This window comes from Mobula birostris, chromosome X (assembly GCF_030028105.1).
Source record: "Mobula birostris isolate sMobBir1 chromosome X, sMobBir1.hap1, whole genome shotgun sequence".
NCBI classification, from domain to species: Eukaryota; Metazoa; Chordata; class Chondrichthyes; order Myliobatiformes; family Myliobatidae; genus Mobula; species Mobula birostris.
In genome coordinates, this window is record NC_092402.1 from 74,524,616 (window position 1) to 74,551,609 (window position 26,994).

At 41.6% G+C, this 26,994-nt stretch overlaps 1 protein-coding gene across 5 annotated transcripts in view; it reads right to left on the minus strand.

Moving 5' to 3' along the window:
- LOC140191404 (protein TANC2-like) overlaps nucleotides 1–26,994 on the minus strand; it is a 745,351-nt gene that overhangs the window by 383,818 nt on the left and 334,539 nt on the right. For all 5 annotated transcript variants that reach the window (XM_072248798.1, XM_072248801.1, XM_072248797.1 and 2 more), the window contains one exon: nucleotides 24,599–24,670. In XM_072248798.1, coding sequence (XP_072104899.1) covers nucleotides 24,599–24,670 — 72 coding nt within the window. The remainder of the gene's footprint in view (nucleotides 1–24,598; nucleotides 24,671–26,994) is intronic.

The following is a 26,994-nucleotide window of genomic DNA, read 5'->3' on the forward strand; positions in this document are numbered from 1 at the left end:
CTGGATATCTGATTTTTAATAAGAGTGATAAAGGCTGATAGAAAAAGATAAATGCCTTAAAATTTTTCATTGTCAAGTAATTAATAGAAATTCTACAGAAGTGTTCAAAGATGATATTTGAAAAGACCTTCCACTAATCATTCTCTTAAGCAGTCTTTTGGGGCAAAGGATGGCTTACATCAACTTCAGTTCTGTGGGTTGTGAGGTGACCACTGAAGCCAATGACTGGCGGACTGTGCCACAGCTGCTACATGATGGAGTTCAAAGTCCAAAGTAAATTTATTATCATAGTACATATATGTCACCATATACTACCAGAAGATTCATTTTCTTGTGGGCATACTCAATAAATCTAATAACCATAAAAGAATCAATGAAAGATCACACCAACAGGGCAGACAGCCAGTGTGCATAAGACAACAAACTGTGCGAATACAAAAAGAAAGAAAAATAAATAATAGTAAATAAATAAGCAATAAATATCGAGAACATGAGATGAAGAGCCCTTGAAAGTGAGTCCATAGGTTGTGGGAACAGTTCAGTGTTGGGGCAAGTGAAGTTGAGCCACGTTATCCCATTTGGTTCAAGAACCTGATGTTTGAGGGGTAATGACTGTTCCTGAACCTGGTGGTGTGAACCCTGAGGTTCCTGTACCTTCTTTCTGATGGTAGCAGTGAGAAGAGAGCATGACCTGGGTGATTGGGGTCCCAGATGATGGATGCTGCTTTCCTGCGACAACACTCCATGTAGATGCACTCACTGGTGGGAAGACTTTACCCATGATAGACTGGGCTGTATCCAAAATGTTTTGTAGGATTTTCCATTCAAGAGTATTGGTGATTCCATACCAGGCTGTGATGCAACCAGTCAATATTTTCTCCAACACACATCTACAGAAGTTTGTCAAAGTTTTAGATGTCATCCTGAACCCTTCCATACTTCTAGGGAAGTAGAGGCACTACCGTGCTTTCTTCGTAATTGCACTTAACGTGCTGGGCTCAGGGCAAGTCCTCTGAAATGGTATCACTGAGTAATTTAAAGCTGCTGACCCTTTTCACCTTTGATTCCCCCAAAGAGGTCGAGCTCACGGATCTCCGATTTCCACCTCTTGAAGTCAATAATCAGTTCCTTGGTCTGCATTACATTGAGTGAGAGGTTGCTGTTGTGGCACCATATAGCAATTACAGTACGGAAACAGGCCATCTCGGCCCTTCTAGTCCGTGCCGAACTCTTACTCTCACCTAGTCCCACCGACCTGCACTAATTCGGCCAATCAGTGATAAAGAGAGAGGCAACCAATTAGAAAGCGTTTTTTTAACATAATTCATTAAAGTTAAAAGATTTTCTTTTTTTACCAACCTGCACTCAGCCCATAACCCTCCATTCCTTTCCTGTCACTCAGCCAGATTTTCCGTCTCCATCCAATAAGCTGATTCATTACCAGCTTTGACTTAGCCATCAGCAGTGACGTCATCAGCAAACTTGAATATGTCATTGGAGTTGTGTTTAGCCACACAGTCATAGGTGTAAAGCAAGTAGAGCAGGGGGCTAAGCACACAGCCTTGTGATGCACCTATTCTGAGTGGTTAAATGTGCATTTTAGGAAGGAATGAGCTCCTTCTGCCCCATTCACTAGGCAACTGCATGTTCTAAGAGCCTCCCAAATGTTTCTTTTGTATCTTGAGACACCCTGTCACCACCAAGGTCTTGTCACTGGGACAGCAAGCTGTTTACTGTTCACCTGTGCTGTGCTTTACTACATGCATTTGAATTATATATTATATATATATAATATACAACAATTGTTCATCCCAGTTTGGCAAAAGAATAACTCAAGGAAGGTAGTGCACCCGTGGCTGACAAGGGAAATTAGGGATAGTATCAATTCCAAAGAAGAAGCATACAAATTAGCCAGAAAAAGTGGCTCACCTGAGGACTGGGAGAAATTCAGAGTTCAGCAGAGGAGGACAAAGGGCTTAATTAGGAAAGGGAAAAAAGATTATGAGAGAAAACTGGCAGGGAACATAAAAACTAACTGTAAAAGCTTTTATAGATATGTGAAAAGAAGAAGATTGGTTAAGACAAATGTAGGTCCCCTACAGACAGAAACAGGTGAATTGATTATGGGGAGCAAGGACATGGCAGACCAATTGAATAATTACTTTGGTTCTGTCTTCACTAAGGAGGACATAAATAATCTTCCGGAAATAGTAGGGGACAGATGGTCCAGTGAGATGGAGGAACTGAGGGAAATACATGTTAGTAGGGAAGTGCTGGTAGGTAAATTGAAGGGATTAAAGGCAGATAAATCCCCAGGGCCAGATGGTCTGCATCCCAGATTGCTTAAGGAAGTAGCCCAAGAAATAGTGGATGCATTAGTGATAATTTTTCAAAACTCTTTAGATTCTGGACTAGTTCCTGAGGATTGGAGGGTGGCTAATGTAACCCCACTTTTTAAAAAAGGGAGAGAGAAACCAGGGAATTATAGACCAGTTAGCCTAACATCGCTGGTGGGGAAACTGCTAGGGTCAGTTATCAAAGATGTGATAACAGCACATTTGGAAAGCGATGAAATCATTGGACAAAGTCAGCATGGATTTGTGAAAGGAAAATCATGTCTGCCGAATCTCATAGAATTTTTTGAGGATGTAACTAGTAGAGTGGATAGGGGAGAACCAGTGGATGTGGTAAATTTGGATTTTCAAAAGGCTTTTGACAAGGTCCCACACAGGAGATTAGTGTGCAAACTTAAAGCACACGGTATTGGGGGTAAGGTATTGATGTGGATAGAGAATTGGTTGGCAGACAGGAAGCAAAGAGTGGGAATAAACGGGACCTTTTCAGAATGGCAGGCAGTGACTAGTGGGGTACTGCAAGGCTCAGTGCTGGGACCCCAGTTGTTTACAATATATATTAATGACTTGGATGAGGGAATTAAATGCAGCATCTCCAAGTTTGCGGATGACACGAAGCTGGGCGGCAGTGTTAGCTGTGAGGAGGATGCTAAGAGGATGCAGGGTGACTTGGATAGGTTAGGTGAGTGGGCAAATTCATGGCAGATGCAATTTAATGTGGATAAATGTGAAGTTATCCACTTTGGTGGCAAAAACAGGAAAACAGATTATTATCTGAATGGTGGCCGATTAGGAAAAGGGGAGGTGCAACGAGACCCGGGTGTCATTATACACCAGTCATTGAAAGTGGGCATGCAGGTACAGCAGGCGGTGAAAAAGGCGAATGGTATGCTGGCATTTATAGCAAGAGGATTCGAGTACAGGAGCAGGGAGGTACTACTGCAGTTGTACAAGGCCTTGGTGAGACCACACCTGGAGTATTGTGTGCAGTTTTGGTCCCCTAATCTGAGGAAAGACATCCTTGCCATACAGGGAGTACAAAGAAAGTTCACCAGATTGATTCCTGGGATGGCAGGACTTTCATATGATGAAAGACTGGGTGAACTAGGCTTATACTCGTTGGAATTTAGAAGATTGAGGGGGGATCTGATTGAAACGTATAAAATCCTAAAGGGATTGGACAGGCTAGATGCAGGAAGATTGTTCCCGATGTTGGGGAAGTCCAGAACGAGGGGTCACAGTTTGAGGATAAAGGGGAAGCCTTTTAGGACCGAGATTAGGAAAAACTTCTTCACACAGGGAGTGGTGAATCTGTGGAATTCTCTGCCACAGGAAACAGTTGAGGCCAGTTCATTGGCTATATTTAAGAGGGAGTTAGATATGGCCCTTGTGGCTAAAGGGATCGGGGGTATGGAGAGAAGGCTGGTACAGGGTTCTGAGTTGGATGATCAGCCATGATCATACTGAATGGCGGTGCAGGCTCGAAGGGCCGAATGGCCTACTTCTGCACCTATTTTCTATGTTTCTATATTTATTTTTAAACTTTCTTACAGTGTAATATTTTGGTTTAGTGCTGTGTGTGATATATATTGTGTAGGTGCACTGTGGTTCAGAGGAAAGTTGTTTCGCTTGACTGTATACATGAACAGTCAGATGACAATAAACTTGAACCACATGCCAAGAGTCCCAAAGAATCAGTGGGAGGCTTTGAAAATGTCCTCAAATCATTCCCTCCATTCTCCTAATCATAATAATTTTTGTGATGGAGCTCGGAATAGGAATTAGTGTTGGGCACGCCATCAAAGACAGCTAAATGTAATCAGGGTCACAGTGCTGAGGCTGTTGGCCTTCAAATCGACTCTAATGTTAGGTTATCCTGCCAGTGGATTTGAAGAATTTTGCATGACATCACGTCACTGGCAAAAAACCCTCCCATGGTTTGAAGTGAAACAGTAGGAAGTCCTTGAATCTTAAGTACACAGGGATCATGATTGCCCTTTTAAGGTATCATCTCCAAACACATGCTCTGGTCCCTATAAGGCTTTAAGGCTATGTGGTGCACAGGAAGCTGTGGTGCAGTTTGTCAAAAGGGTCTGCCTTCACTGACAAGTGGCTTCAGAGATATGAAGTGGGTTGCCTCACAGATTTCTGTTGACAGGAAATGTTGTTGTATAGTGGGAATATTTTAGTAGAGGGCACTTAATTTACAAATGTACAGTGTGTGATGAATTGAAGCACAGTCTCTGAATATGCACATAAACAGAATCCACTAATTGGAACCTTTATTTTTTGATGTTGCCATAAAAGTATGTAGAGGAACAGAAAATTCAAGAACATTTGAGAGAGAAAATGTGGTAACTGCTTAAATGGAAAGGAAAATACCTCAAAATATCTGAGGATTCCCTTTCAATATAGCTTGACTGCCGAAATAACTGCCAAGTAAACACTGAGTATAGGCTTTGAAGTAATTAAATAAAGTCATTATCTCTTTCGAGTCTAGGAGTAAACCTTTTTTTTAACTAAGTTTAAAGCAGGTCATGACCCTTACACAGACATTCCACCTCTCCCAGAAGTTCCAGGAGTCTCCCGCATATGAACAGTGGCTCCCTGATGCCCGCAAATTATATACAATATCATGGAAATCAATTATTTTGAGAGCGAGGGAGCGAGAGAAAGCAAGAGAGAGCGTGAGAGAGAAAGCAAGCGAGAGCGCGAGAGAGAGAAAGCAAGCGAGAGCGCGAGAGAGAGAAAGCAAGCGAGAGCGCGAGAGAGAGAAAGCAAGCGAGAGCGCGAGAGAGAAAGCAAGCAAGAGTGCGAGAGAGAAAGCAAGCAAGAGCACGAGAGACAGAGAGAAAGTAAGAAAGTGAGAGCGCGAGAGAGCATGTGAGCGAGAGAGAGCGTGAGAAAGCAAGAGAGCGCGCAAGTGACCACGAGAGAGAGAGCGTGAGCAAGAGAGCGAGAGCACGCCATGGCAGAGTGTTCCAAAACAAAAAGAAAATATAAAACGTACGTCACCCCAGACTACATTGAAGTGTACCCCTGCCCAATAGGGTCAAAAATAATGACAGTGTTACTCGCTGCACTGTTTGCAACAATGACTTTTCTATTGCCCATGGTGGGTTAAGACTGTAAAAGACATGTTGAGGTGAGATTAACAGGTGTCATTCGTTCATTAGCATAGCTAACGTTATTTAAACTAGCTGGCTAACTGCTAAGGAGCTACTCTACTGCAGACATCCCACCTCTCTCGGAAGTTCCGGGACTCTCCCACAAATTGATGGTGCTACCTCCCTGAAATGAGTTTTTGCAGGGTGGGATGTCTGCTTACATAGATCTCATTATCAAAAGGAGACAAAAGAGTCATAAAAGTGAAATAGGTCTGTTTGTAATTCTAGGCATGGAAAAGGAAACAAGAGCCAAATACTGGAAGACTAGCACAAAAAATACAGACAGCACTTAGGCCATTATCAGGCCCTTGAGGCTAACTGCTGGATTACAAGTTTCTTCTCTAAAATCTGCAAAGCCTCCTTCTGCAGCTGTTGGCAGGGTCATCACTAATGACAGCAAAATCTGGGCTAGTGTTACTCACATTCTATGTGGGTTCAATCAGAACCAATGTCCTAAAGGAAGCAGATATGTTTGACATAAGGAAATTAATTCACCAGACGCATTCCAACCTCATGTCCAAGTCACAAGAAAAGAAGGCTCATTCAACTGTACAGCTCACAGTAATGGGTATCGCTAGACATGAATGTGAGCTAGTGTTGCCCCATTATGGTTGATGATCAAACAACCAAAGTATAGGTATAAACCTCGCGATCTGGCTCACCGCTTTTAAGGTTTACTCACCTCTGCACTGAACTGAGGCTGTGGCCTGCAACTAATGGGCTCCTGAATCACGTTCATGAACTTCAGTACTGAATGTTATTTGCATTGTTTACATGACTTGTTTTTTTACCTCTCTGCACATCGGATGCTCGACAGTCTTCTTTTGTTTCAGGGGGTTCTGTTGGGTTTCTACAGCCAGTTTTGTGGCTGCGAGTAAGGAGACGAATCTCAAGGTTGTATAAAGTATACATACTTTGATAATAAATGTACTTTGAACTTTGAGCTATAAAAGAGGCTTAATTCAGTAACACAACTTCATAGAAAAACAACGTAGCTATATGCAAGAGTCAAGCTAAAAGATTATGAGAACCAGAATGAAATGGTACTGGCTTTACAAGGATGCAAACCTGATCTAATGTCAAATGAAGTTGGTATTTTTTTAAAGTTAACTTTAGCTGAAAATGTCAAATTGAAAGAGGGCGTTAGTTAAGCACCATCAGATCACCTATCTCCCATTTTCTTATGCTGCATTTTCATTCTAAATTGATTTCAGCTTAAATTTCATTAACTGCAATGTGGAATACATTATCATCTTGAATTGAAATTTTATTACCTCTGAAATCTAACTGAACTAGAGAACAAACTATAGAAAGCTGAAATTTTAGATTTAGCACCACAACCTCAGGATGACCCAAAATGCTTTTAAAGAATCTAATTGTCAATCAAAGTTGGTTACCTTTGCAACATTAGATAAAGGTGATGTTATGAACAAATAAGAACCTTTCCTCCCTGAAACAATTCATAACTCATCTCAGCATCCTATCAGGTAAGGGCTGCTTTGAGTTGGCTGATGGTCTTGGCCATCCCATAAAAATTCAGTGTTGCATTTGAGTCTGTTTATGTACAGTAGATCCATCTTAAGCTGAAACATGCATCTTTTACAAATGCCAGAACACAATCACAGATCTTGAACTAATTTCCCTTTGTACAGACAAACTCCATAATGTGCTTTTCAAATAAATTGAACAAGGAATTCCTATGTTCATTTTCGTAATTCAGTATTCTTGAGGTCCAGTGTAAATTAAGTATTTCACCTCAGTTGCACTTAAAACATATAAACAATTTGACTTTTCACCTGCAATTAATCATTGTGGATATGTGCACATTATCATTTTTATAGCCTGATAAATATCTTTTGAAGGATATGGTAACAAGTTGACCATGAAATCTGCATCCATTGTTCTGTTGAATTCTAGAAATAAATTCTCCTATCCTGTAAAATTTAAAACAACTTCCATTTTAAATGCATTTCTTTAGTATTAATGAGAAATTAATTTGCTGGAAGCACCACAGCTGCAAGGCAGCTAATGCGACGCTATTACAGCTTGGGACATCAGAGTTTAGAGTTCAATATTGCGTCCTCTGTAAAGAGGTAGGTGAACTTGCAGCACAGTTGCAGATTGGCAGGTATGATATTCCAGGCATCATGGAATCATGGCTGAAAGATTACAACTGGGAGCTTAATGCCCAAGGATACACATTGCATCAAAAGGACCTGCAGGTAGGCAGAGGGGGTGGTGCTGCTCTGTTAATAAAAAAAAATGAAATCAAATTATTAGAAAGAGGTGACGTAGGGTAGGAAGGTGTTAATTTGTTTTGGGTTGAGCTGAGGAACTGCACAGGTAAAAAGACCCTGATTGATGGGAGTTGTATACAGAGCCCAAAACAGCAGTAAGGACGTGGTCTTTGAGTTACTATGGGAGATAGAAAATGCATGCCAAAAGGGAAATATTACAATAGTCATGGGGGACTTCAATATGCTGGTAGATTGGGAAAATCAAGTTGGTGTTGGATTCCAGGAGGAGGAATTTCTAAAGTGCCTATGGGATGGCTTTTTAAAGCAGCGTGTAGTTGAGCCCACTAGGGAATCAGCTACTCTGGATTGGATGTTGTGTAATGAACCAGAATTGATTAGAGAGCTTAAGGTAAAAGAACCCTTAGCGGCAAGTGATCATAAAATGATAAAATTCACTCTGAAATTTGAAAAGGAGAGTCTAAAGTCAGATGTATCAGTATTACAGTGGAGTAAAGGGAATTATGAAGGCATGAGAGAGAAGGTGGCCAGAAATGATTGGAAAAGAACACTGACAGGGATGATGGCAGAGCAGCAATGGCTAGAATTTCTGGAAGCAATTTGGAAGGTTCAGGATACATACATCCTAAAGAGGAAGAAGTATTCTAAAGAAAAGATGACACGACCGTGGCTAACAAGATAAGTCAAAGCCAACATAAAAGTCAGAGAGGTCATATAATACAGCAAAGATCATTGGGAAATTAGAAGATTGGCAAACTTTAAGAACCAAAAAAAGGTAATTACAAAACTAAAGATCGAATACAAAAGTAAGCTAGCCAATAATATTAAAGAGGATACCAAAAGTTTCTTCAGATACTTAAGTGTAAAAGCGAGGTGAGAGCGGATACTGGACCACTGGAAAACCATGTTGGAAAGGTATCAATGGGGGACAATTAAATGGCAGATGAACTGAGTAAGTATCTTGTGTCAGTCTTCACTGTGGAAGACACTAGCAGTAAGATGAAAGTTCCAGGTGTCAAGAGGCACGAAGTGTGTGAAGTTACCCTAACAACAGAGAAGGTTCTTGGGAAACTGAAAGGTCTGAAGGTAGATCAGTTACCTGGACAAGATGGTGTACACCATGTTGCTGAAAGAGGTGGCTGAAGAGATCATGGAGACATTAGGAATGATCAAGAATCACTAGATTCTGGAATCGTTCCAGAAGATTGGAAAATTGAAAATGTCTCTCCACTTGTCAAGAAGGGAGAGAGGCAGATGCAAGGAAACTATAGGCCAGTTAGTCTAACCTCAGCGGTTGGGAAGATGTTGGAGTTGATTATTAAGGATGAGGTCTCAGAGTACTTGGAGGCACATGATAAAATAGGCTGTAGTCAGCATGGTTTCCTCAAGGGAAAATCTTGCCTGACAAATCTGCTGGAATTCTTTGAAGAAATAATAAGCAGGATAGACAAAGGAGAATCGGTTGAAGTTGTGTTCTTGGATTTTCAGAAGGCCTTAGACAAGGTGCCACACATGAGGCTTCTTAACAAGCTAAGAGCCCATGGTATTACAAGAAAGATTCTAGCATGGATAAAGCAGTGACCGATTGACAGGAGGCAAAGAGGAAGAATCAAGGGAGCCTTTTCTGACTGGCTGCCGGTCACCAGTGGTGTTCCACAGGGGTCTGAGTTGACCGTTTCTTTTTAAGTTGTATGTCAATGCTTTGGATGATGGAATTGATGGCTTTGTTGCAAAGTTTGCAGATAATATGAAGACAGGTGGTGGGACAGGTAGTTTTAAGGAAGCAGAGAGGCTACAAAAGGACTTCGGCAGATTAGAAGAATGGGCAAGGAAATGGCAGATGGAATACAGTGTCGGGAAGTATGGTCATGCGCTTTGGTAGAAGAAATTAAAGGGTTGACTATTTTCTAACAGGAGAGAAAATACAAAAATCTGAGACGCAAAATTAATTTGCAGGTTGAGTCTGTGGTGAGAATGGCAAATACAATCTTAGCATTTATATTAAGAGGACTAGAATATAAATGCAAGGATGTAATGTTGAGACTTTATAAAGCACTGGTGAAGCCTCACTTGGAGTATTGTGAGCCAGTTTAGGCCCCTTATCTTAGAAAGGATGTGCTGAAACGGTAGAGGGTTCAAAGGAGGTTCATGAAAATGATTCTAGGATTGAATGGCTTGTCATCTGAAGATCGTCTGATGGCTCTGGGCCTGTATTCAGTAGAATTCAGAAGAATGAGGGGTGACCTCATTGAAACCTATGGAATGGTGAAAGGCCTTGATAGGGTGGATGTGGAGAGGATGTTTCCTATGGTGAGGGAGTCCAAGACCAGAGACACAGCCTCAGAATAGAGAGATGTCCATTTAGAACAGAGATGGAGGAATTTATTTAGCCAGAGAGTAGTGCATCTGTGGAATTCTTTGCCACAGGCAGCTGTGGAGGCCAAATTATTGGGTATATCTAAGGCAGAGGTTGATGGATTCTTGATTGGTCAGGGTAAGATGGAATACAGGGAGAAGGCAGGAGATTGGAGCTGAGAGGAAAATTGGATCAGCCATGATGAAATGGCAGAGAAGACTTGATGGGCCAAATGGCCTTATTCCACTCCTATATCTTATGGTCTTATTTATCAAATCATCATGAATCAAGAAATCTTCAGGGCAGCTTTATCAGTATGGCAACACTTCTGCTAAAACCATTCAAACTGGGAACCAATCGATGCACTGTAAAATTAAATAGCACCATTAGCGTAGGTGGTTTTTGAGAAGTCACGATCCCCAATACTCTTAAGAGTTCAATGTCAGTTTCTCTGCTCAGTACCATTTCAATTTTAATCAGGTATGGGTTTGAAGTACTAGTTTTCCATCTCTCTCTGCCTACCTGATCTTGGGAAAATTTACAGCATAAATATTGGTATACTCTATTCCATAATTACCTAGTTTAAAAACAAAAAAATCAGTTGCATTTAGAGAGACTGGAAGTGTACATAATGCTTGATTTGTGTATGTCCCATGTAACCATCAGTGTTATTCTGAAACAAATGCAGACATTCTGCAATATGTTTCCAAGGATCTTACACATAAATGAGGACATTTGATATGACAGTAAGAATTCTGCAGATGCTGGAAATTCAAGCAATGCACATCAAAGTTGCTGGTGAACGCAGCAGGCCAGGCAGCATCTCTAGGAAGAGGTGCAGTCGACGTTTCAGGCCGAGACCCTTCGTCAGGACTAACTGAAGGAAGAGTTAGTAAGAGATTTATTTATATACACACATTCTTTCTCTCTCTCTCTCTCCTTTTTCTCCCTCTGTCCCTCTGACTATACCCCTTGCCCATCCTCTGGGTTCCCACCCCCCCCCCCTTTTCCTTCTTCCTGGACCTCCTGTCCCATGATCCTCTCGTATCCCCTTTTGCCTATCACCTGTCCAGCTCTTATCTCCATCCCTCCCCCTCCTGTCTTCTCCTATCATTTCTGATCTCCCCCTCCCCCTCCCACTTTCAAATCTCTTACTAACTCTTCCTTCAGTTTGTCCTGACGAAGGGTCTCGGCCTGAAACGTCGACTGCACCTCTTCCTAGAGATGCTGCCTGGCCTGTTGCGTTCACCAGCAACTTTGATGTGTGTTGCTTGAACCTCCTCTGGATCCTGTCCAATGCCAGCACATCTTTTCTAAGATGAGGGGCCCAAAACTGTTCACAATACTCAAGGTGAGGCCTCACCAGTGCCTTATAAAGCCTCAGCATCACATCCTTGTTCTTGTATTCTAGACCTCTTAAAAAGAATGCTAACATGGCATTTGCCTTCCTCACCACCGACTCAGCCTGCAAGTTAACCTTCAGGGTGTTCTGCACAAGGACTCCCAAGTCCCTCTGCATCTCAGATTCCTGGATTTTCTCCCTGTTTAGAAAATATTCCACACACTTATTTCTACTACCAAAGTGCATGACCAAGCATTTTCTAACACTGTATTTCATTTGCCACTTTCTTGCCCATTCTTCTAACCTGTCTAAGTCTTTCTGCAACCTACCTGTTTCCTCAACACTGTCTGCCTCTGCACCAATCTTCATATCATCTGCAAACTTGGCAACAAAGCCATCTATTCCATCATCTAAATCATTGATACACAGCATAAAAAGTTGTCCCAACACCACCCCCTGCGGTACACCACTAGTCACTGCAGCCAACCAGAGAAGGATCCTTTTATTCCCACTCGCTGCCTCCTACCAACCAACCAATGCTCTAACCATGTTAGTAACTTCTCTGTAATACCATGGGCCCTTAACTTGGTAAGCAGCCTCATCTGTGGCACCTTGTCAAAGGCCTTCTGAAAGTCCAAATATACAAAAACCTCTGCTGCCTTCCTCCTTTCTTAAAGATTCAAGCATGCCGGTGGGGAAGCTGCAAGTAGTGCAAAAAAGGAGGCTGTGTTCTACTACTGATCAGGGAGAACATTATGATCGTACTTGGGAGAATATTCGGAAATAAACAGCCAATGAGGCTGTATGGCTAGAATCTACAGCTGAGAACCAGGGTATCACCTTATTAACAGGACTATTCTATAACCGTTCCATTAGTCAGCAGCAGTTATACGAATAGATATTCAGATGCAAGTGTGTAAAGGCAGGAGCATTTCAGTAGAACGGCATTTTAATATTCCCAATATTGATAAGGATTGCCTTGGTATAAGGGGCTTAGATGGGATAGAGTTTGTAAAGTGCAACCAAGAGAGCATTTTGATGTAGTATATAGAGAGTCCTACTAGAGCAAGGGTCCCCATCCTGGGGATGCACAGATAACGGTAGGGTCAGGAACCTCTGTACTAGGGAGACGGCTCTGCTTTCCTCAGAGGAGCCGTTAGTTTGAGTCACTGTCCTCTGGGGGCCGCTGGCTCTAGTCATTGCCCTCAAAGGGGCCGCTAGGTCTCGATACCCTCGGAGATGTTATTGAAATTCTCAGATTTAAGGATTGAACTGTAGTACAAACTAACTGTTGCTCATATTGGCCTCTTTCAGCTGTGTTTCTTGTGTGTTCATGCCCATCCTTTTTGTTGCTGATTGGCAGGCTGGGTATATGAGTGATCTGTTAGTTTTTGTGCTAGGGAGGGGTTGGGGTGTTTGGGGTTTGCGAGTTTTTGTTTCTTTTTCTTTTCATGGGGGGGGATTAATGTCTTTCTTTAAACTACTCCTATGGTTTTCTGTATTCTATGGCTATCTGGAGAAGAGATAAATTTCAGAGTTGTATTCCGCATACATACTCTGATAATAAAATGAACCTTTGAACCTTTGATCTCATCGGAGGGAATGAGAATCAGTAAGTGATATAAGTGTCTGTGGAGGAACCTTGGGAATAGATGGAGCGCAAAGCGCAGAATCAAATATCGCTGTGACGATTGTACGCTCTAGTATCAACTGCTTGGCGACAATAAAGTATAAAGTAAAGGTAAGCTTCAATGTTGCAATGGAAAAAGTCAAGCTTTGTTCTTGAGTATGGGCCCTGAACTAGGGTAAGGCAGATTTCAGTAGTATAAAACAGGACCTGATCAATGTAGACTGCTAGCAGCTGCCAAAGGGGAAAATCAATAGAGGATAAGTGGGAGGCAGTAAAAGGCGAGATAATAATAGGACAGAGTCAACATGTGCCTGAGATGGTAAGGGAACATTGGTTACCTAAGGACACTTTTGATTTGATCAGTAAGTACATATCAAGTACAGAAAATTAGTCCTTTGAGGATTATTAGGGATACAGGAGAGAAGAAAAAATTTAGGATGGCAAAATGGTTCATGAATTAAACTTAGAAAGAAGAGATAAAGAGAACTTTAAAACCTTTTATACTGGAGAGCTCCTCTACTGATGCTGTATGGGTGGAACTTTGGAATAAGAAAGGGATGATCACATTAATGGGGTTATGTTATAGAGCACCCAATAGTCAACGGGATTGAGAGGAGCAAATTTGTACAGAGAATGCAGACTGTTGCAAGAAACATTAGTAGGTGCTTTTAACTTTTGATATATAGATTAGGACTCCCATACTGAAAAAGGGCTGGATGGGATAGAGTTTGTCAAATGTGTTCTGGAAAGTTTCCCTAATCAGTACATACAGTACAGCTGGAGGGAAAGTAGTACCAAATGATCTTCCATTAGGGAATGAGACATGGCAGGTGACAGAAGTTCGTGTAGGTGAACACTTTGCATCTAGTGATCATAATGCCATTAGTTTCAAAGAAAATATGCAATAAGATAGGTCTGGTTCACAGGTTGAGATTCTAATATGGAGAAAGGCCAATTGTGAAGATGGAGCTTAGGAGGGTTAGTGTCACCTAACGGCGACTCCTTTGCTTGCATCTTCGGACACAGCTCTATTTCCATCTTTAATATCTCTATTTTTCCCTTTCAAGGTTCTTTTGAAGACCCTGACCTGGAGTTACATGTGGACTACGGTTCTTTGTGGGAATGGAACCCATTTTCAGGGTTTCACAACTGGCTGTTGCTCAGTACACCAAGGACCGAGTTTTCGTGACTTTGGAGACGGGGGGATCGGAGGTCCGTTTCTGAGCAGAAGACCAGTGTGTCGTGGGAGATGAAAGATCTAAGGCTGTGTATCCAGAGACCCAAGATCTTTGGGCACAGAGCTCAGAAAAAGCAATGCAATGGACTTTTAACATCGTAAACCAGTGAGTTGTTTGTTATGTCTCCCCTCTTGCTGTGAAACGGAGACACCTCTTTCTCCCTTATTAGGGATAGAGAGAGCCTGTGGTATGTCGAATACCGGGTGAACAAGTAATCTTTGGGGTACTGCAAGTCTGTGTCTTTATTGTTGCCTTGCTCATGCTTGAGTGCTCGATGGTGGGTGCCGATGGTTTCTTTTGCCAGTGGGGGGAGGGGGGATTGTTGCTTTGCTGCTGCTTACGCGCAGGAGGAAGGGGAGCTGAGGGGTGGATTTGGGGTTCTAACATTTAACCGTCATTCATTCTTTGAGGCACTCCTCTGTTTTCATGGATGGTTGTGAAGAAAAAGCATTTCCGGATGTATATTATATACATTTCTTCGGCGTTAAATGTACTTTGAAACCTCAGAGACCACATTGTGACTGAGCAACTCAGAGTTGGCATGGGCCTGATTCTTTCTGCGTTGGGTTAAGTAAAGAATAGAGAAGCCTGGATTCTAAGAAATGAAGGTTAACTTCTGTAAATATAGTACAATCCCTGACCTTCTTGTTTAAGGAAGCAAACACTCTGCATTTTGCAGTAAAATATGAAAAAAGTTATAATTCAGCTATGACATCATTTTCTGATGCTAAACATCTTACCAAGTAATAAGTACAAGCTGTTAGTATAGACATACTTTATTGATCCCTTTTTTTAACATCTATGCTTGTAGGTAAGAATTATATTTACTAATTCCAACCTCAAGAACCACTTGAGAAACTCAGAAGATTATTATGGGGAATCAAAAGGAAAACAGACAAGGTCAAATTAGATCACACTGTATCATAAAGATCAACATGATCAGTTAAAGATGTCACCATATACCAACTTCTGTTGAAATAACCCAGTAGAAGACTGGGTTCCCGGCCATGCCACTGATTTGATTTGCTTACATTATACACTCTGATGTCGTGCTCACTGCCTGAGCTCAGTCATATCAAGTCAATCATCAGTAATTCAATGAAAATTCAAAAGACTTTTTATAGTCCTTAAAGATGCATTCCTTGCCTTTGTACCTTTAATCACAGATGAAACTAAATTCAGATTTCTTGGATCACCAAGGGCCAGGCTTTCAAACTGTGAGTGGGGTTCAGTTCAAAGGCGATACAATGAACAATACAGAATTTTGAATCACCAATTACAGCTGTAGTGCAGAAATGAAGATGTGGGACAGGAACAGGGTTGCAAGATATCAGAAAACAAGTTGGGAAAACAAAACATGTTGAGGAATCGCATCAGCACTTTCCCCCTTAAAAGAGATGTGCAGAGAAAAGTTTTGTTTTTAGAGTTTTTAGAGGTTCCTGGACTGGCTATCAGGGGTAATAGTGGAAGCAAATATGATATTTGCACTTGAGGATTTTAGATAGTCACATGAATATGCAAAGAATGGAGAGATATAGATCACAGCAGGCAGAAGAGATTTAGTTCACAGACATCACAGATCTGTTCCTGTCCTCTGTTCTGTCACCGCACAATGTCACTTTCTGGAAATGCCTACGCCCAGTGAAGGTGGAACAGCATTTCGACCAGATATCCTTCAAGCCTAGAATAATTATCTCACACATAACCAATCACGTGCTACATTTCCAACATGCATCAAAGCAGACTAGATTGACCCATCCCTTCACGTCACTCCATCACACTGTGAAAAATACAATTAAATAAATATTAACTTGAAATAATATTTCAAGTGACTTAATTTACCATGCATGGTGTACAATAGCTCTAACACATGCAGTACAAAATGCTGAGAATAAGCATTTATTCTGTTCAGCTGTTAATATGAATAGTTCAGGAATGAAGGAACAGCTGAATAGAGTCTTGCCAACTTGCAATAAGCCAGCAGGAACAACATGGGAATAGGCAGTATGGGAATGACTTAGCCCCCATGACTTCCTCCTTACACCATTTGACATAAAGTTCGGCACAGTTGTACGTCAAGAGGAATTTACCTTGGATTAGGAGTCTGTGCATAACTAAATTTAAATATTTATTTAAAAAAATAGGCTGGAAGGATTTGCACCAAGTTTAGTATAACTCAGATACCAGGATATATTAGAAAATTATGATCAAACAAGATGTTTTAAAAACTTAAAAAGATTAAGGATTTGAGTGATTAGTGCATATTTCAGCAGGGATTAAATAAAATACGTGAAGCAACATAGCGTGTGCACTCTCAAAAAACTGGACTGATTGAAATCATGAAAAACAGGAAAGTAGACCAAGCACGAACAGCAAGGATCACCTACCAAATGATAATTTCTTCTATAAGCTTCCCTAGAGTAAAGGAAATGTGAGAAGAAACCACCACCATCCTTCCCTACCTCCTTCCTAAATGCTGACATATTCTGGCCTTGCACTTGATATAAACTTGGATTTAAACTGGGACTGGGGCTTAAAAATATCTGACAGCAACAGGAAACTAAGATCTTTAATAACAACCAGGACGCAAGAACTCCATTTTAAAATCAGAATCAGATTTATCACCCCTAACTTACGTAACTCTCACTTCGGCTAGCGGCTTAATATAGGGGATGATAGTGCCCCCCCCTCCCCCCGCCGGCCCGGTCACCTTAAGAAATCTCGTTTGGGTGGATGCCGCACGATGTGTCCCCGTTACAAATCAGTACCACGAAATAACAAACAGTACACGATATGCGATTAAACAATTGAGCTTTATAATTCTTAATTTGGCTGTATGGTTAGTAAAAAAAAACAGAAAAAGGCCCATTCTCATGAAACAGTCTAATGCGCAACGTTGGAGCTCACTGATAAGGCCGTTCGTCTAGCATTAACCTCCTCTGATCATCGCTGACCTTCGGACCCTCACTCCACTCCATCCGGCGGTTTACCAACTCTCTTCATTCGCGTCTTCTCTCCTCATTTCTCCCCGGCAAAAGATTCCCAGCTCCCAGACACACATGAAAGAACAACATCTTACTCATTGGCTAATACGCCCCATTATCTCTAATCATAAACCAAACATTGCTGCTACAGAGAAACCATTATCTTAGCAGTGGAACTTTACAGAGAAGCCATTACATTAGCAGTGTAACCTTACCAAGTGTTACACTTATGTAACATGAGGTTTGTTGTTTTGCCACAGCAGTACAGTGCAAGGTCATAAAACCAATAAAAATTACAACATTAAATAGTGCAAAATTGGAATAACAAGATAGTGTTCATGAACCATTCAGAAATCTGATGGCAGAGGGGAAGAACTTTTTCTTCATTGTGGATGTGGGCCTTTGGGCTCCTACATCTTCTTCACAATGGTAATAACAAGAAGAGTGCACGTCTCAGACAGTGAAGGTCCTTAGTGATAAACACGACCTTCTTCAACCACCTCTTGAATATGCCCTCAATGGTGCAGAGGGTTGCACCCGTGATGAAGCTGGTTTAGCCTAAAGCCATCTGCAGCTTTTCATGATCCTTGGCATTACAGCCTCGTGATAAATCTAGTTATAGAGTTCTTCATCATACATCTACAGAAACTTGTAAGAGCCTTTGGCCACATACCAAATGTCCTCAAATTCCTAATGAAGTAGAGCCACTGGCATGCCTTCTATGTGATTGCATCAATGTGTTTGGCCCATAATAGATCCTCTGAGATGTTAATGCACAGGAACTTGAAGCTGCTCACTTTTTCCACTGATGGAATTAGGACTAGCATGTGTTCTCCGAACTTCTCCTTCCTGAAGTCCACAATTAATTCAGTTGCAGGAAGTGGTACATGGGTCCAGGTTTTGAAGGCTGATGATCAGAACTGGGAGGATGATGGTGTTGAACGCTAGACTGTAATCAATAAACAGCAGCCTGACATGTTTTTCGGATATCTAGGTGCTCCAAAGTAGAGTGGAGAGCCAGTGAGTTTGTATCTATTGTGGACCTGTAGCAGAGGTGGGCAAATTGCAGTGTGTTTGTGTCCTTCATCACAGGAGATGTGAGTGCTGCTGAGTGACAGTCGTTGAGGCAACTCACCCTCCTCTTCTTGGGCACTGGTATGATTGCTGCCCTTTTGAAAGAGGTAGAAACCTCAGAACATGGCACTGAAAGGTTGAAGATGCCCTTGAACAGTCCAGCTAAAGTCAAAGGTCGAGTTCATTGTCATATGCACATTGCATCATATAAACAGGATTGATAAGAAAAATATATAAAAAAACACAAATTAAACACAATTTTTATAAAAAACAACAGAATTATAACAAAAAAACGTCCAAAGTGTTCATTGAGTTACTAAACTGCAATGATTAGGTCTTTGCCAATTTGTTCAAGAACCAAATGGTTGAAAGGGAAGTAACTGTTCTTGAACTTGGTAGTGTGGTACTTCAGGCCAGGCCCATGGTAGATGCAAAAATATGGCATTGCCCAGATGGTGGGGATCTTTGATGATGGATGTTGCTTGCCTTCTTGAGGTAACACTACCTGTACACACTAACAATGGTGGGAAGGCAAGTGTTCATGATGTATTGGGCAGAATCCACTACTCTTTGCAGCTTCTTATGTTCCTGCAAATTTAAATTGCCAAACCAGACCATGGATACCAGACATTTTTAACTTCTATAGAGGTCTGTGAGCCTCTCAAAGTACAACCCTACGTCCTCGTCATGAGAGGTGAAAACAGGTCAACAGGGCTCTGGTGAAGCTGTATAGGCCAATCCCCTGTACAGCGGACGCAATGGACGACAGAAGCATTGATGAACTCCAACCAGACCATCAACTTCAGAGGACAATGGAGATGGGAGGTCAACGATGGCCTATGCTCCACTGGGAGCTAAGAGCCCAACTGAGGTGAAGAGGTTTGTTAGTGGTTTTGGTGACAATCTGAACTTCCTTAATCTCCTAAGAAAGTAAAGATGTTGATACACTTTCCAGTTGGTTGGTACAGGGTTTCAGTACACAACCAGGTATACCATCAAGGCCTGACATACTGCAAAGGTTCACCCGCTTGAAAGATGTTCTGACATTGGCCTCCAGGACAAAGATCACAGGTCACCAGATACTGTACAGATTCACACAACTGTACAATATTCTCACTTTCAAAATGTGCATAAAAAGCATTGAGCTTGTCAAGGAGTAAAGTATCACTGCCATTTAAGCTGTTAGATTTTGTCTTATAGGAAGTAATAGCATGCAAACCAACAAACTCCAATGAGCACATCTACAATGAAGCGCTGCCACAGGAAAGCAGCCTCCATCATTTGGGACGCCCACCATCCAGGACATGCTCTCTACTTGCTGCTGTCATCAATGACATAATGAGTTGAATGAACTAAATTGTTTAAATGAAACAGAAACATGTGTACAAGGAATCAAACCGGACAAAGGACAAACAAACTAAAAGGTGAGGTCGTGGTAGACGTGACAGTTTAACCTTCAGATCATCAATTCTTACACCATAGCAAGAGTGAGCAGAGCTACAAGACACGAGGGAGTCATCCAGCAACAGCAAGGTCTCTCCCAAGCAGAAGTTTCGCAGCAGACAGGAATTTCAAGATATGCTGTCCAAGCTCTCCTGAAGAAGCACAAAGAAACAGGCAAGGCTGAGGACCAGAAATGCAGTGGTCGGACATTGAAACCGAGTGCAGCAGATGAGAGATACATCAAACTGACTTACCTTCTAAATCAGAAGTCATCCAGCACTAATATCAGCTCTGAACTCACAGAAACCACTGGAACCCAAGCACACCCCTCTAAAAGTCTTGACAGAAGTGGTTTTCATGGAAGAGTTGCTGCCAAAACGCTATACCTCCAAAGTGGAAACAAAGCCAAGAGACTCACCTTTGCACAAAAACACTAAGGACTGGATGCTGAACAATGGCAGCAAGTGCTCTGAACTGACCGACGAGTCAAAATTTGAAATTTTTGGCTCAAACAGGAGGCAGGCAGTTTGTCAGTAGAAGAGCTGGAGAGCACTACATGGATGAGTGTCTGCAGTCACACAGTGGAGGTTCCCTGCAGGTTTGGGTTGCATTTCTGCAAATGGGGTTGGTGATCAGCGGTGTGTGTGTGTGTGTGTGTGTGTGTGTGTGTGTGTGTGTGTGTGTGTGTGTGTGTGTGTGTGTGTGTAAGTAAATTAAATCAATATTTAGTGTGATCACCCTTTTGTCTTTAAAACTGCATCAGTTCTTTTAGGTACACTGACGTGCAATTTATAAGAAAATCGGCTGGTGGGTTGTTCCAAGCAACTTGGAGAACTTACCACAGTTCTTCCGCAGACTTTGGGTGTCTTGTTTGCTTCTGTCTCTCCAGGTAAACCCAGACAGTCTTGAAGATGTTTAAATCAGGGCTCTGTGAAGGCCATACCATCTGTTTCAGAACTCCTTGTTCTTCTTTATGATCTTGGCTATGTGGGCTCAGATAAAGAGTCCTGACAAAGGGTCTCAGCCCGAAACGTCGACTGTTTACTCTTTTCCATAGATCCTGCCTGGCCTCCTGAGTTCCTCCAGCATTTTGTGTCTGTTGTCACAGCAGCACGTTTGATTGTGGCATCAGAGTCCCGGATAAACTGGAATCAGTGGGAACCAGGACGGAAAACCTTCCACTGAGTGAAATTACTGTATACCTAGCACAAATAAAGATTATTATGCTGGTTGGAGGTCATTCAACCCAGACACATCTCTGCAGGAGTTCCTCAGGGTAAATATCTGAGGCCCAAATATCTTCAGCTGCTTCATCAATTAATTCCTTCAATCATAAGATGTTTGCTGACGATCACATAATGTTCAGCACTATTTGCAAGTTCATATCCAAATGTATGAACTTAGCAGTGTGAACTTGGAAATCTTGTAATCTTTGACTTGTAAATCTTGTGATGTAAAGCCTCCGTCAGTCAGAGTTGACCATGGATATTACGTCCTAGTTGTCTAGAAGTGCAAGCCTGGGCAGTATGATATGGAGAGCAAGCTGTTGCCCATGCAGCAAGCTCCCCCTCTCCACACATTTGATGAATCCAAAGGAATGGCAGAGACCGATACAGTTTGGTACCAGCAGCATTGCAGGAGTTGCCAGTCAGCATTGAACTCAGTGTAGGATTGCCTTAAGGACTTCAGTTCTAGATTTTTTCCCTCGGGGTTTACTCCTGAAGCTTTCCCCAGAAGTTAGTATAGCCACAAGGAAGTTTGAGATCAGAGTTTTCCTTCTCCTGGATGAGCAACCAACCATGGCTGATGAGCCCCATCTGCCCGAAGCGACTGATTTTAAGGTGCCAGTAACCCATCTTTGCCCTTTCTCCTGTCAGTAGAAATGGTTCTGCTGGGCTTAGTAGCTAAGCCACACATGAAGGCCAGGAGCTGGACTTGTTTGTCCGAGGCACGTGCCACTGGAAGCAATTAACAGGCAATAGGAGCTTCTCCCCATTACCACCTCCAGCTATAACAACCTTAAGGAAATCTTGTACATCTTATTTTTAAGGTAACTTTTTTTTTATTCTTCCTTACTTCTCTTCTAATATTTGTATATCTGTGCACTTGTAATGCTACTATGACACTCTGTAAGTTCCTTTGGGATCAATAAAAGTATCTATCCAAATGCAGTGAGACCTGCACAATATCCCAATATTTGTGCCAGGTAATGATGATATTCAAAAAGAGAATATCCAGCTATTTTCCCTTGGCACTGAATGACATTACTCCCATTACCTGCATGTGCAGCAACCTGCCAAAGGCCTTCTGAAAATCCAAGTAAACAACATCCACTGTCTCTCTTTTGTTTATCCTGTTGGTTATTTTCTCAAAGAATTCCAACAGATTTGTCAGGCAGGATTTCCCCTTAAGGAAACCATGCTGACTTTGGTCTACTTCATCTTGTGCCTCCAAGTATCCTGAAATCTTATCCTTAATAATGGACTCTGTCATCTTCCCAGCCATTGGAAGTCAGACTAACTGGACTAAAACTTCCTTTCTTCTGCTTCCCTCCCTTCTTAACGAGTGGAGTGACACTTGTAACAGTATGATGACCCTTGTATTTGAGCGCATCTGGGAAGTTGAACTGAAGGCCTCACTGATAATTTCATTGAAAAATGAATAAGATAGATATTGCATTCAACATTTGCAAAACCACAGAACCACAGCAACCAACTCACCCAAACAATGAGGCTTGACGGAAGAAACAAAGGCCAGAGAAGAGTAAGCCAATTATGTATGAATAATATTTTACTAAAAGGATGGGGAAAGGATGTCGTGAGTCGGAAAATGCATGTGGAATGTGTGGCACAGTGGAGAATGAGTTAGAAAGATCAAACACTTGGATTAACTTCCCAATAGCATCTTTTAGAATCACTGACAAATGTCCTATTTCAATCCCTCTAATACTTATTACTTCATTCAGGAAATAAAGTAGGATATGTGCAGAGATCTTTAGGGACAATGTGACATTCAGTTTTAGTCTCTCCTTGTATAACAAGTCAATGCTCTTTTTAAAGGCTCTATCAATGTGAAGACTGAGTGCTGCCACTGAGTTCTTCATTGAGTCCAACAACTTGCTTAAATCACTCAGCATTTACACCAATGAATCTGTACATGGATCCTGCATTCGTTTAGACCAAGAACTGCATCAACCAGGCAATTCGGCTGCTTGGTTGCTAAGAATAAAATGACTTTTTTAATATAATATTTGCATTACTTTAATGTTTTCATTATTTTAAAATATTTCATTTCTTAAATGTAATATTTTTACTAGGACTGTCAAACATTTAAAAGAAATTAATTATGATTAATTAATAATTAAAAGGAGTCATGATTTTATTTACACAAGTTAAACAATAACAGAATAGCCACATTTGAAATGGCCCAAAGAAAAATACTTCGTCTTAATGACCACAAACAATATTATTCGAAATCTCTAAATTCAAATCCTTGTATGGTCCTGGAGTTCTGAACTTAATTGGTATTTAAAAACCTTCAAATGGCTGAATTTCTCCAATTCCTGGCCTTGATGTTAGTGATTGACTATACGGCACCTTTCAAATAGCTTGGTAACACTTGCTGTTAAACTAATACAATGGAATTAGTTCTTTGTTTTGGATTTTGGATTAAATACTACAAAGAAAATGTAATGAAGAACAAGGTGAACAGCTCACATTGTTACAAGATGGCAGAGTTCATTCACCTCCACTTCCCTCTCAAGTCAGCCTGTCTCCAAATCTGTCATATTATTTCCCACAACACTTCTCACATTCTTTTACTCCCTCCTTAACTAACTCCACTCTCACTACCTCCTTAAAAATCTCTTCTCTCTCTCTCTAATAGGCATTCCTGACGTCCCTCAGGCCCAGTAGCAGCAAAACTCACACCATTTGCATTCAATTCTGCAGAAAAGCAGAGAGGAGGAGGAATAGTCCGATGAAAGGGGGGGGGGGAGGGGTGTGCATTCCCCCCCATCCCCCAAGGACATGACCTGACACTGTCCCACCTCCCCTCAATGGGCAGTGCTAACACAAATTGAGTACTAAGCCACACTCAACAATCTGAGAGTGCCAAGCACTAAGGTAAGGCACTAGCCCTGGCCCAAAGGACAGCCATAAAAGCCAGTTTGGATTTTCTTTTGTAAAATTTCAGTTACATGTGGAAACATATGGAAAGAATTAACATATGAGTTTGAGTTTACACTTAAAAATGTGGATATACTGAGATTGACTTTTAGCCTTATTTTTTTTTTAAAGATTTTTTTTTGTTCACTCATTTTAAATATTTATTTATTTATTTATTGAGATGAAGCACAGATTAGGTCCTTCTGGTCCTTTGAGCCAAGCCACTCAGCAACCTCCGATTTAAGCCTAGCCTAATCACAGGGTAATTTACAATGACCAATTAACCTACTAACTGGTACATCTTTGGACTGTGGGAAGAAACCGGAACACCTGGAGGAAACCAATATGGTAACGGGGAGAATGTACAAACTCCTTACAGACAGTAGCAGAAATTGAGCACAGGTCACTGGCACTGTAAACCTTTTGCATCTGCATCTGCCAAAGATTTCAGGATAGCATTCATGATTAGGTTGTTTGAGCTCTTCTCACAGTCTTCCTCAATGGTCATCTCAATCATCTTCTCTATTTGGCACTTTGTTTCTGGCTCTGCTCTTTGCAAAGTAACTTTATTTTAATGCAAGTTTCCTACCTTGTCCAAACCTGTTTTGACGACAATCTATGTTTGTCTGCCTCCGATCTGATTGTTCTTCATTCCCACTGTCTAAAAAAGATAGTAGGATGTCAGTGCAGAAAAAAGCTTTGGTGTGTACTGCAATCAAGTTAAAAAGTATCAATAAGGACTAAGATCCAAATACTTAATTCAAATGCCAACTATTTATACAGTTAATTAAATAGTTTTCATAATTAGAATTAGTTATCTGAATCGGTATGCATAATTGAGATTAAGGTGTGCACTAAAAAACATGTCACCAGTGTTCAAGAAGTCTTCAATCCATTAAGCACCAAATTTTCTTTAAAATTGTCATTATACACACATTTCACATTGCTTGCTTAAAGAACAGTTCTACCTTGGGGTACAATTAATCATCTTAACATGTTCAATGTTCATTTTAACCGGTGATTAGACTGGAGCAGTATACGTTAAAATGCTTAATTCAATGCCAATATAGTACAAGCATACACACAGGCATCATCAGGCAGGTGTCTGCCAAAGAGTCAAAATATATTGTGTTTTATACACTTTGGATACAATGTCAGTAGTATGTGACTGACACCTCAATGGATGTCACTATGACCATTTTTGGTGAGGTTGGTAGCCAGGTAGTCAGTCAGCTGAGGCCTCAGCTGGCCCCATACATAAACTCTTGGCATATTCACATAACAACAGGTACGAGACAATTTAGGCAAATGCCAATGATATTAAACCTGATTCTGATTTAGTTTTCTAATGTACTGTGCTCCTAATGCCTGGTCTATTCTTATCTGCTTCCTATCGCTGTTCTCAGCCATTACTGTATTTTCTTATGATTTTCAGATGACTGGAAAATTGCAAATATTACTCCGCTATTTACGAAGGGTGGGAGGTAGCAGAAAGGAAACCATAGACCTGTTAGCCTGGCATCAGTGGTTGAGAAGTTGTTGGAATCGATTGTTTGGGATGAGAAGACAGTACCTGGAGGCACAAGATAAGATAGGTCAAAGCCAGCATGGTTTCCTGAAAGGAAAATCCTGCCTGACTATCCTACTGCAATTTTTTGAGGAAATTACAAGCAAGGCAGACAAAGGAGATGTGGTGTACTTGAATTTTCATAAGGCCTTTGACAAGGTGCCACACATGAGGCTGCTTAGCAAGATAAGATCCCATGGAATTACAGAGAAGTTACTAGCATGGGTGGAGCATTGGCTGATTGGCAGAAAACAGAGAGTGGGAATAAAGGGATCCTATCTGGCTGGCTGCTGGTTACCAGTGGAGTTCCACAGGGGTCGGTGTTGGGACCACTGATTTTTACGATGTATGTCAATGATTTGGACTATGGGATTAATGGATTTGTGGCTAAATTTGCCGATGATACAAAGATAGGTGGAGGAACAGGTAGTGTTGAGGGAACAGAGAGCCTGCAGAGACACTTAGAGAGTTTAGGGGAATGGGCAAAGAAGTGCCGTTCACAGACGACACCACGGTGGTTGGCCTGATCAGAGGGGATGATGAGACGGCCTACAGGGACGAGGTCCAGCACCTAGCCACATGGTGTGCCGACAACAACCTGGCCCTTAACACCCAGAAGACCAAGGAGATCATTGTGGACTTCAGGCATGCTAGGAGCCACACTCACGTCCCCATCTACATCAACAGAGCTGTAGTGGAGCGTGTATCAAGCTTCAAATTCCTTGGTGTCCACATTTGCGAGGATCTCACCTGGTCCCTGAACTCCTCCATCCAGATGAAAAAGGTGCAACAGTGCCTTTATTTCCTGCGGAGCAACAAGAAAGCTCACCCCTGTCCCAGGATACTGATAGACTTTTACGGCTGTACCATTGAGAGCATACTCACAAACTGCATCTCAGTGTGGTATGGCAATTGTCCTGTATTGGACCACAAAACACTCCAGCTTGTGGTGAAAACTGCCCAGCGGATTATCGGCACCCAATTGCCCACCATTGAGAACATCTACCCTAAATGCTGCCTGGGCAGGGCGAAAAGCATTATCAAGGATGCAGCTCACCCTAACCATGGACTTTTTACTCTCCTCCCATCCGGTAGGCGCTACAGGAGCCTCCGCTCCTGCACCAGCAGGCACAGGAAGAGCTTCTTCCTTGAGGCTGTGACCCCACTGAACCTCACATCACAGCGCTAAGCAGTATTGCACCCATATTGTACTGTCTCAGTACTTTTATATTTGTGTGCTGTAGCACTTTTTTATTCTCAGTTATTTTGTAACTAACACTATTCTTTGCATTTCTGGTCAGATGCTAACTGCATTTCATTGGCTTTGTATCTGCACTCGGCACAATGACAATAAAGTTGAATCCAATCTAATCTAATGAAATAAAAAGCTGGAAAGTGTATGGTCATGCACTTTGGTG